The following is an 11994-nucleotide window of genomic DNA, read 5'->3' as shown; positions in this document are numbered from 1 at the left end:
TGTTTATCCTACGTCAGCTCCAAAATACACAAAGAAATACATCTCTTACCAGATATTCCTAATCACAACTAAGCTTGATACATCATTAACTTTTCCTACTCTACAGTATAGACTGGACTGGAATAAATAGATGTTACTTACGATCTGGGAAGCATTGTTAAAAGTGAGCAGAAATGTGCTGAAGTCAGAGGGAGCCATTCTGTAACTTCAAAGGCCTTGCAATCACATCTAGGGTGCTGAATATTTTATCTACTCCTAAAAGTTGTGACATGTATCATTAGCTACTATGAGATTTAAGCGTGTGACAGCTTGTTCTAACACAAAGCATAGCAATTGGTTATAAGGATGTTCTGCTTTCCAAATCTTCAGAATATTTCTTGGTTTTGGGGGAAGGGGTTGGTGAACTACTGTCCAGATGACTTTAAAAACCCACCCTGGAATCTGTCCTTATCCTGACTTCTCTAAAATAACTTACTAATATTTAGCAATAAAAAGTGGAATGAACATGATCAGCATTCCTGATACAATTAGCATAGCTGGAGAAAGGATTTTTTTTTGTTTGGCTGGTTGGTTCTAAAATATTTATGACTTCATTAATGAAACAAATAAACAGGACAGCACTGTCTTGTTTTGGTATCGAGTGCTCTTTTGCCTTCTATGCAGGTAGAGCTTTCATGCAAGGCAGAGGACAAACTTTTTGCTCTTAACTGGCAATACCCCAGCTTGAACAGAGGTTGGTTTGTTATTAAGAGTCTTGCTAAGACAGTGGATGCAGTGGATTCCCTTTTCCACAATCTACCATAGAAAACACCAGGAAATATAGTAGTTTAATGCTTAAGAATCCCTTTTGCTACTTCTGTATTGATAAGAAAATGCTTTAATTTTCATTGGGTTTGGGTGATTTTTTCTGATTGTGTAACACTAACCATTAGATGATATTTAGGATGTAATTAAACATTAAAATTTCAACAGTCATCACTCTCCCTCCATCCCCAGAAAAAACAGTAAACAATTAATCTTTAAATCCTTTTTAATAAATGAATATTCATTCATCAATATTTCCATAAAGCATCTATTCATCATTCCATTTTACTATTCTTTTTTTTTTTTTCACTGTTGAAGAATGCCAAAAATACATAGATGTGCCTTAAGCAAAAAAGACTGGGTTTCAGTTTATCTTTACAATGGGATGAAATCAACTTAGAGTTAAACCACCTTAATATTTCTACTGTTTATGACCCTTTAGGCTATAACACAAGATAGTTCCTTTTATTTTTAAATGCATTTTACAAACAAATGGTGTGTAAATGTTATTTATAGTAGTGTTGAGTTAGAAAGGAGTTAATTAGCTATGAAATACATTACTCTGTTTCAATTTGTTGAAATTACCATTTTTAGTTTTAAAGCCATCTATGTTAAAATCATACACTGCAGCTAGCATAAAGGGACAAAAGCCAGAAAATGGGAGGTCAAGGCAAACACTGTTTTTAACACATGGCTGTGTGTGTGTGTCTGTGTGCAAGAAGTGGTGCTGGGATTGGAGGAAGGGAATTGGCAAAAAAAGGCACAAAAATGCATGTTAGAGATGAAGTGTTAACCTTCAGTGAGATTGTCCTGGCTTTTTTCAAGACAAACCAAGACCTGGATCTGTTCAAAGTTGAAGCTGGTTTTGCCCCTTGTAACTCAACTAGGCTGATGAATACGAAATCTTGTGAAAACTCTGAAATGTGCAACTGCCCACTTTTTGCAATGACAGGCAAGGTGGGGAGTACAGTTTCATGGAAGGGTCTGCAGTAACACACTGCCCTCCAGTAGTGCAAAGGGTAAGAGAGGGGGAGACCTCAGACACTGAGTTCTCTTGCCTACGCATGGTCCCGAAAACACACCTTGCCCCTTTGCTCTGGCCAGAGAGTGATTTTCCACCTGCTTGGAAATCTTGACTGAAGCCACTGGAGAATTGATTTCACTGAGATTTGGAGTATACATTTCTATCACAACTAAACAGTCTCCTCTTGTTTAAGATCTCTGCTTGACCACAGGATTTGTAGGAGCTGGGACTTGAAGAAAACATAGAATTTAACTGTGATTAAACCATGAGGGTGAGACCACTTTTCTTTTAAATCCCATTTTCAGGGTAGTTCTTTAGGGCACTTACTGAAAGACTTGCTTGATGATAATTTCATTACGGTAATTTTTCTGAAGCAAAGCCTTCCATTTAAAAATTTCATAAAAACCAGTTCTTTTTGTTTAATTCTATTTTGTCATTAGGATAAAAACTTGGGAGGTCTTTTCAGCAATTCTACCAAATCTGTTCTTTGCGAGGGTGTTAATTGTTTAGTTACTTTGATTATAATGATGACAATGTGCTCTCTAATCCCTTCACAGTTTGAAGCAGTATTAGAAAGCTCATAATACACTGCAGTTTACCAATGGGAGATAATACTGGGAAGCTTTTAAAAACGAAGTTTTTCTGCTCCAGCTATATGGGCTTCTTTGAGGCTTTTCATACTGTATAGTTGTCTGCAGATACAGTGCTTAAATACTGCAGTTAGAGCCACTTTGCACCACTGCCAATGATGCAGCAGGACTGCGGTGCTGATCCTGCACATGCCGGCAGCTGGGGATTGCATTGCAGCTTTGCTGCAAGACAACTGTGTGGCGCCCATTCCTGTTCAAGGAGCAGCCCCAAGGATGGGATTGCAACACAGACTTTGCAACCCAGGTTCATCTATGCTGAATTTCAGCCCAGAGCAAAGTTTCACAGTTCAGCTGCAAATAGTCAGGGGTGGGAACAGTAATGGACTGTACACGGCAGCAACACAAGTATCGTTGCTCTACTCGCACATAAATCAAGTACTAGGGACAATGCAGGTCATTACAGAGCCAAGGCAGCCTTTTCAGTTTCATCCCTTTTTGGTGTTTTTGGTAGATGCATATCCACACATTTTTCTCCCATAGCCATCTCTAGCTAGCATCCAAAGCACTGTCTCTGCCAAAAATTCCTACCCATGTCCAGAGGAATTCAACATGCAGAGAACTGGCAGGGCTAAGCCTGAAGTTTTATTTTTTTTTAAGATCTATTTATGCTACTGTATTTGTTGTTATTGAGAATGTACATGATAGAAACACTGTTTACAAAAAATATATCTTCTTTTCTTTAGAAAGTTTTAGTTCTGATAAATAGCAAATTAAGTTTACAGATCTGCAATTGGCATACCTTGATGACTACAATCTACTAGTAGACTGAAAAAAGTTAGAATGGCCATGAGGGAATGAACTGAGATGAAAACCAAAATGGTCACATTCGCATGAAGGATATGTTAGAACATAGTTAATGCTGAAACAAAACATACCGTTTGCTCTCTCTTCTGATTTGTGATGGCAGCACACTACCTTGATAAGTGGACGTGTATATACTTTCAGTATATAAATAAAATATGAAAATTCTCCATTACTGAATCAAAGTATCAGAAGTGCTCTATTTGCTCAATTCTAGAGAATAAAAAGTTGTAACATCACAGAAACAAAAATATGACACAGCATGCGGTCACGATAGCAAGCACAGGAAAGAAAAATATTGAGAAAATATACTTATATGCATATTATGCAAATATATTTTACATTAACATACAATGTTATAAGAATGTTAAATAATGTGAATGCACGTTTAAAAAAGGCTACAGCTAGTGGTTTCATGTCGAAGTAGCAAATAACCTGAGACATCTTCTATGCTTTCACTGGAATAACAATCTTTAAATCTACAACAGATGTAGAACACATTGACAGTAGTTGAATTCTCAGCTAAATTATACTTAAAAATGTGCTGTTCTCTTTCAAAATGACATGGCAGCTGGAACCTGTCCAAGGGAAGGAAAATGTGCTGTACATTTGCAGTACTTACAAAAGATGCATTTCACTGTCGATGGACACTTAAAATGCTTGTTTGAAATATTATGAACCTGTATATGTCTCCAAAGACATAGAGCAACACTCCCATGATCACCTTGCTTACTGAAGAAGAGAAAGCAAGAGATTAAAACCAATGTCCATTCAGGAATGGGGAAAAAAAGTATGACATATATAAACCCAAGAAATTTTAGCAAAGAAAAATAAATCATAGTTGATGGATCTGCAATATAAATGACTTACTTTAAACTTGCAAGTGTAACTCTACTGCTGTATGATCAGTGTGTATGGCAGCATTTACAAACAATGTTACTAAGTACTGACTTTATACATGTTAACAGCTGTTTGAAAATTTCTATGACAATCAAAGTCTTGTAGGGATAATATACAACACTTACTTTCTCAAGGCTTGTTTTGACGACACCTGCCTTTTGATTTAAAAAGTTCCTCTGAAGTGCATTCTATGTTAAAGTGTCCATAACCTCAGAATCAATGTGTACATGTGTGTGTGCATACATATACTTTTGCTTTGCAGTATGTGCTTTTAAGTACACACAATTCTTTGCTACATGTATTCACACATACATGAGTATGGTCTATAAGTTCATATATATATATTTATGTATAAATATATATATAAACTGTGCAGGCAAGTAGTACTTCTCTTGTTATAACTGAAGTCCTTTAAAAAAGTTCAGTCACTCAGTTAACATAGTATAGCCAGTAAATTAAGTTGAAAAGAGAAAATGTGAACGGAAAAACCATTCTTGACCATCTGTCGATGGCATTCACATCTGTTAGATCAGGGATTTTTATTTTCAGTTGTGAAGACCTTCTTCGTAAATGGCCCCGCCTGCTGTGGGCACCTGGTCTTTCTGATGAACGCCTTCCAAGGCTTTCACGATGTGAGCTTTGTTTTCTGTACTGGATTCCTGAGTTGTCAAAGGATATCGTTGAATTTCGGGCTTCTGTAACACTAGTGGTGACCTCATTGCTTGCCACCTCGTTGTGAATTTCAAGCGATGTTAACAGAATATTTCCATGGGTGTCCACCTAGGGGGCAAAACCAGAAATATAAATTGTTTCAAAAGACTTGACATTTATCAGAAGAATGTGGGTGTACTTAAATCTCCAAACCCGTACATATTTTAAGAAAGTGTGTATTCATTTTAAGCATGTGATAATCTTAGAAAAAAAAAATGGTAATACTCATATGCCTAAAATTAGGCAAGTACTTAAATACTTTTACAAACAGGGATATCATCCTACTATCAATCTCCAGTAGAAATTGTATTTTGCTCGCCCTCTAAACCAGCTGTGTTTTGAAGGATGGTGTAGTTCAGTGAAATCTCCACATTGCTGGCAATGGGGGAAAAGGGATGGATTCTGTCTCTGCTATAGTAGAAAATGAAATTAAACTGGACTAGCTTTTTTTTATGTGATTTAAAATCAGCTGGAAAAAGTGTCAGTGAAGCTTGCTAAAATTATAAGAACAGTTCTGATCTGCTGAACTCTTTGCATTTTGCAATCACAGAGCTTATTTACAACTTTTGTCCTCAGTTTTTCCTTCCATGGTGATTTGCAGAGTTTTCCAATCATGGAAATGCGTAACTGTAGGGCTTTTCCTCCTGGGTGAGTGATCTTAAAGACCAATGAACTTAGATGTGGAAGAAAGCTGCTGAACTGAGGACATAGGCGGCACTCTTCCCTTCCACCTCCATATCCAGGAGCCAGTGAGCACAGTGTTGAACACAGGTGAGCAATGTCATACCATTTTCAGTAATTTAAGAGGAATATAATTCACAGCCTTTAATATATTCAGGGCCAGACTCTCCAGTCCTCCTGAGTAGCAATAATGGAAGAGTTGCACAGAGTTGGGTTTGGCTCCTTCATTCCAGTTCCCATGACTGGCACTAATGGGAAGTCTCAAATGATGCTGTTTCAGTATTTGGTAGCTACAGTAGTGAGGCACCACCTCCACTTGAGCCCCAAGTCCTGAATTCTGGAGGACTGGGGGAGAACACAGCTAATGCTGGGATCAGCTCCAACTTTCTTGCTAGTTTTTGGAAAAGGAAGATGACAGATGAAGGTCAAATGCTCTGTGCTGGCTATTATGAGCCAGTTAACACATGTGTGACTGTTCAATTGAACTCAGTTCCCTATGTCAGACACAGATAGTGCATCATGCCATACAGGATTATTTCCAGTTTTATGTATATAATTTATACAATTCATCCTGCAATTAATACATATTTCTAACCAGCTACATGATCTAGCTGTGTTAACTGTGGCAGTCAAACATATAATCCTAGCAGTGTCTGTTTAAAAGTGGTTGATAAAACACACTTGCTGTGGCTTTTTGAGGTTTGTACAGTCACCTGATACCACATCCTTCACAAGCTTTCTGCGATGCCTTAAAAGTATGTGTGGCTTTGACTGTCCATGCACATTTAACTTTTATCAATCTTGTTAAAATTCTGTAAAATGCATATTTCTTTCATCAAGTATCGAAGCTACAACTTAGCTTTTCTCAGAGAAAACAATTATGATAGTTTATGAGTAATGCTTTGCTGAGCTTCTTGCAAATGGAAAAAGAATATAAAATGCTATGACTGACATATAGGCAAGTAGGAAAAAAATGTCGTAAGGTATCCAACAAATCCTGCTGTTGTAGGCAACAGCACATTATGCTGATTAGTGCCTATAAATAAAAATAAGCAACGTGAACCAAAATAATGGCGTGGAGAAGCCACAGTGGTGATTAAGAAGAATTTATTTTCCTCATGGCAGAAACCCATTGGGTACAAAAGTACAAGCCTGAGGTTTGTAGAAACAAGTTCATGCTGTTGAGCAGTATCTGTAACCAGGGAACACACACAGCTGTAAAATAGAGCCAGGGATATCATCACTACTTATGATGGCCTCTGAAAGGAACAGATTCAGCTTTCGCTGTTTTATTTGTTGCTTGGTTGTTGGTTGTGCTGTTTTGTTTGGGGTTCTTTCCACCAAGATTACAAAATATGATCAGGATTATAACAGCATTGTGTAAAATATCTCCTTAATCTGCATTTTTCATATGAACCTGAAAACTAAATCTGCCATCCAGACCCCACAGCATCACATGTCATGTCCTTTGCCATCTCTTCCCACACTTCGAGAAATATCTTTCAGTTTACTAAAAATGCCCCAGCAGAGGCTGTTTTGCTGGGCTCCACCCTGACAGCACTGCCTTCTCTTTGCAGCTTTCTACTCTTTTTCCTTCCACCACCACAGATGTCAACTGCTTTTTCCCTCAGGGCTTCCTGATCTCTCCTGATTCTGTCTGCCACCTACATGTATACAGACACTAGCCCAACCATGGGTACTTCGTCCTTCTACACTGAGCCTGGATTTTTGTTAAGTGACGTGTTGGCTGAAAGCTTGTATTCTGGAGGGTACACTTATATATTCAGGCTTCTCCTGTGCAAGGAATTAATTTTATTCCACTTATTTCATTACACTTCATAGCCGCCTTCATTTTATCTGCCAACCTTACATGCCATCCTAACATGGCTTCTGTCTCTGATCTGCTAATGACGCTGCCACTTTTCACTGCTTGTGACTGCTTGTATAAATCAAACTAGAAAAGTTGTGGAAAATGTTGTAACATTTGTGTAAATGCTTTATCTGAAAATATCATTATGTCCTATGAAGTTGCATGACAGCATGTATTTTCTCAAAATCTCAAATGAAACATATTTGGGGACACACTTCTGAAACGAATCTCTTTCTTTGTTAATAGAGCAACAGACTTGCATGTCAAATACAAGGCATGAGCAGATGGAGAAAAGAAGTGGTCTGCAGAAACTGAAATCAGGCTTCTGGTCCACAGATAGTCTTGAGATCCATTCCTGAAAATTGTGTTGATACTTTCAGTGGTTTTGGATAAACCACCTAAGCCCTCAACAACATTAGAGCAATATACGTTAATGCTTTGTGACAGTCTTAAGGTGATGTTGTGAAGTATGAATACTTAATGTATGCAACATGTTAAAAAATATTTGCACGTAAGCATGACTTCTGAATGGTTTAAGCAATGATTTAAATGACTTTGGCAAATGTAAACAAGTTCAGTGAATGAAGAAGCAAACCAGTAATGGTACAGTATCCTGTGCAAGTCAGCTCATGTTTGCCTGAATATACAGGTAAGGCAAAATCCTTCATGAGTGAACATGAATGTTGCTCAGTGGCTCCAGGCAAAGTATTACAGATATAGATTAAGGTAAGTAGCTGAACAGATTACAGTTATGGATACACATGATGAACAAGGCCAATGTCTTTGTTAAAACTTTAGTTTTGATCCTTACAAGCCTTACAACAGGATTTTAGCACCTGGCTCAAAAATGTCACTGTTTGTGCACTGGAAATTACCCCCAAAATGTTAACGCCAGGCTTTGCTCTCAAGCATTGTTTATAAATTGAAGAGATGACATTGTAGATTCAGATGATTTCTCCTCACACCTTACCATCCTTACTTAACTTAAACATTTCTCTTTTTTGCCTGCTTTGCCACCCCTGTGCCTCCATGCTTTTTGTACTCTCCTTTCTGCCCATGGTGGCTCCACCTGAAGCCATTCATTCCCATTTTCCCACTGTGGTCTCCACTGCTGGTGCTCCCATCTCCTCTCCAACACAAGCCAGGGCTGGTTGCTTCCATGGAGTGTTTCCCAGTGAGCTCATTAAAGCAGAGAGAAACAGCTGAGTACCAATTCATTAATTAATTACCTTCTGAATCAGTATGGATCCAAATGTGCAAAATTGATGCTTACATTTCAGAATCAATTTTAATCAAATCCCCTCACTCCCACTTCTGAACAACAGCTTCTGCACTAGGGTGAAGTAACTGAATCTCACATACTCTGGAGGATGAGAAGCATGAAATGCTGTGACATGTTTTATACACAGAAGAACAGGTTAACTTTTGAAGGTTCACCATTTCTGAACTATATGTATTACAGTACAAACGAAAAATCTGAAGACTCTAGCAGCCTAATATCATTACACAAAAATGACCATAACTTACCTGACTGAAGCCAGAAAGAGAATTAAGGGAAAGTTCACAACGAACCTCTGATACTTGCTTATGGAGGAACATCATGTCACCAGTAGTCTCAACTTGGATTCTCTGTTGTCAGTATGAAACTTCAAACTTTTGCACTTGGAAAGTCCTGAATCTACTTCTCAATTCTAAGCAAGATACTGACTCATTTAGATGTTAAGTATTATATTTTTAAAGAAATGAAAGACACCTCTGCTATTGAACACCTTTCCCCAGTTAAGATTTTTGGGAAACCTCAGCTTTAATGCCAGTTAGAGAACACTTTACTAGGGTTGGGTAATTACCATAAGGCTTGATTTACTATTAGGTAGTGTCTGAATTATTTCAGGTTCATTTAGTTTTCTGATTAATATTCCATAAATTTTAAGGAGTACTTTACAATTAAATCTTTTTCCTCGTAAGTCTTTCACTATACTACACAAAAATAAAAAGAGGAAGCATTTTGCTCAAACCCCATAGGTATGTTCAGGAGTTCATAAATCCCAAATTTTTAAATACCATGTAAACAACTTCCATCATATGAAGCAATATAAATGCAAATAGCGGGTTTAAATAACAGCATGAAAAGCTGTCTCTGTAGTTAGTCTTGCATTATTTTACATCAATATTACTATTCAAGTATATTATCCCACAAAACAGATCTCCCCTTAAAATCATAATAAGATAGAAATTATTTTTGGTGCAAATAATAATCTAGACTCCAGCTACCTGATTCTCACCTGATCTGCCCTGGTGCAAGTGTCTACAGTTTTGTAAGGGGTAAACTACCTGGTAGCAGTTTCCATCTTCTTTACTTACATATATAAATGGCTTTCCAATATGTAGAACAGTATGCAACTGGGCCTTAAGTGTTATCTGTGCTTAAAGCAAAACTATCTATCTATCTGACCACTTTATGCCTTGGATATTTTTAAAATAATTTAAAACTGAAAGCACAACAAAAATTATTGTATTGAGTGTTCTTCCTGAGTCTAAAAGTTGATACTTCTTTCACTACTATTTTAATATGTTTTTATTAATTAATAAGCACAAAAAAAATGAAAAGGAGAATTGTGTTATATCATCCTAGTAGATAAGCCTAGGGTAGCCAGCAGAGCTGGGAAGGTGGAAAGATCTTGAAAAACAAGGCAAGTATGAAGAAGAAAAATAATTAGGAACTCCCGTATTAATATCACTGTCCACCAAGTAAGAATGGCGTTTGACAGTTAACCTTGATGTATATGAACAGAGGAAAAAAACCCACACCAAATTTATAGTCCTCCCTTGCCCTGTATTGGACATTGTCTGGATTCTTACAATCTCTGGTCTGTACTATAGATCGCACATACAATCCTTCTTATTGTCTCTGGATTTACACCATTCGTACTAGTGCAAAGTGGCTGCCGAACAAAATCAGTACATGTATGAGTCCACCAGCGCACGCTGATCATCCTCATCATAAGCGCTACAAGACGAGAATTCTTCCCACAAGAACTGTGCTCATCACCCTTGACGGATATTTTTCAAAACTTGGCACCTACTCACCACACTCATGTTTCAGAAATATCCCGCTGTTCAAAACAGCACCAAAAAAAGTACCCAGGAAAGATGAAGATGCACAAGAGAATACTGCCAGTTTTGCTATTCTCATATTTCCCAATTTAAACTGAGTGGTAATTCTGCCACAGCAGCCAAGATGTTCATTCTCAGAATAAAATCCCACTTGTGAGAAGGGTTGCTACAATTAACAATTCCTTAAAAGCACTAACTAGATGTAAGTGGCCTGAGCCTCTATTCTCAGCAATGCCTGGTGGGAAGCTGCTGCCTTGGCCAGCAGCGGGGGTTTGAGCCAGGAATCTCCAGTGCTAAAAAAACCATGCAGTGACTGCCTGAAGAGAAGGGCCTTTTTACAAAGGGTTATACATTATTTTTGTTCAAAGGAAGCTCTTCCCACATGTCTGACAGCCACGGGGGGTTGAAGCTTGAATGAGCTTGTGTGATAGTTACCCTCCCGATTGATACCCTGGGGCTGAACCTTTGGTCCCACCAAACTGAAGATGTAAATTGCCACAGCTTGAACTAGAGAAGCAGTATTTTTAGCAGGGGACTGTTAACAAATCATAACCTCTGTGGATTGGCCCAGAAGGAGCAATGTCCAAAACACATGCTCACCAGCTGATTATGCCAGTAGCCTCTATCACAAGAGTGAACAGTAAGTGAGAACAGGATTGCCTTAGAGTTCTCTCATGCTGATTTAGTTGTAAATTAGGCTGTATCTGAGCCTTATTTAAAATAAACAATTTATGTAGCAAAACTGAAATTGCACAGAAAGCTACAAATGAAGCCTGAATCTGCCAGTGCAAACAGGAGAAACAGAATTGATCTGTAATGATGGTGATCAATTTTTCAGGGAAAACATTTTTACAGGCCACTTATTCTTTTCTGACAGCTTTTCCACAAACTGAGGATTTTAGGTGCTGATACCATATGCAGAAGAAATATTTCATGAAAGATCAAGACTCAGTTCTTCCTTTATCCTATAGCTTGCACTGATATATGAAGCAGAGTATCAGAGTATGAGAGTTTTTAATACAATACTGGTATGTGTATGAAAATTGGTTATACACACAAAAAAGGAGCATTCTATGTTTGCCTTCAGAAACTATGGTTTACTGGGATAGGCTGGAAAAGTTCAGTGTGGAATACTACTTACAGTGCATTATCTGAAACAAAATGTGATGCAAAAGTAGTCAAAAGAAGAGACAGCTAAATGTGACATTTTCTTTGTAGTCAGCTGCTGATCCACAAATGAGTCATTTTAAAGCCTTGCTCAGGTTTCATCTTATCACCAGTTCTGAATTTTCCCATTTCCAGAGATTCAGTTTAGTCAGATGTGCCTCAATCATGCCACTTCCAGCAGGGCTACACAGGAGAATACAGGGCAAAGTTTTTCTCTCCCCACTGCTTTTCTTTGTCACCTCTGCAATGTGAGGACACTGGCTGTGCAGTTT

General features: G+C 37.9%; 1 protein-coding gene across 1 annotated transcript in view; it reads right to left on the bottom strand.

The window, feature by feature from the left end:
* Positions 1–3831: 3831 nt before the first annotated feature.
* The window catches only part of LOC104413023 (gamma-aminobutyric acid receptor subunit beta-3), a 16633-nt gene continuing 8470 nt past the window's right edge, over positions 3832–11994 (bottom strand). Inside the window, exon 3 of the mRNA XM_010023912.1 lies at positions 3832–4959. Coding sequence (XP_010022214.1) covers positions 4609–4959 — 351 coding nt within the window. The 3' untranslated portion in view covers positions 3832–4608. The remainder of the gene's footprint in view (positions 4960–11994) is intronic.

Source organism: Nestor notabilis, unplaced genomic scaffold (genome assembly GCF_000696875.1).
Source record: "Nestor notabilis isolate BGI_N333 unplaced genomic scaffold, ASM69687v1 scaffold5451, whole genome shotgun sequence".
NCBI lineage: Eukaryota > Metazoa > Chordata > Aves > Psittaciformes > Psittacidae > Nestor > Nestor notabilis.
This window is presented reverse-complemented; position numbering and strand designations above follow the sequence as displayed.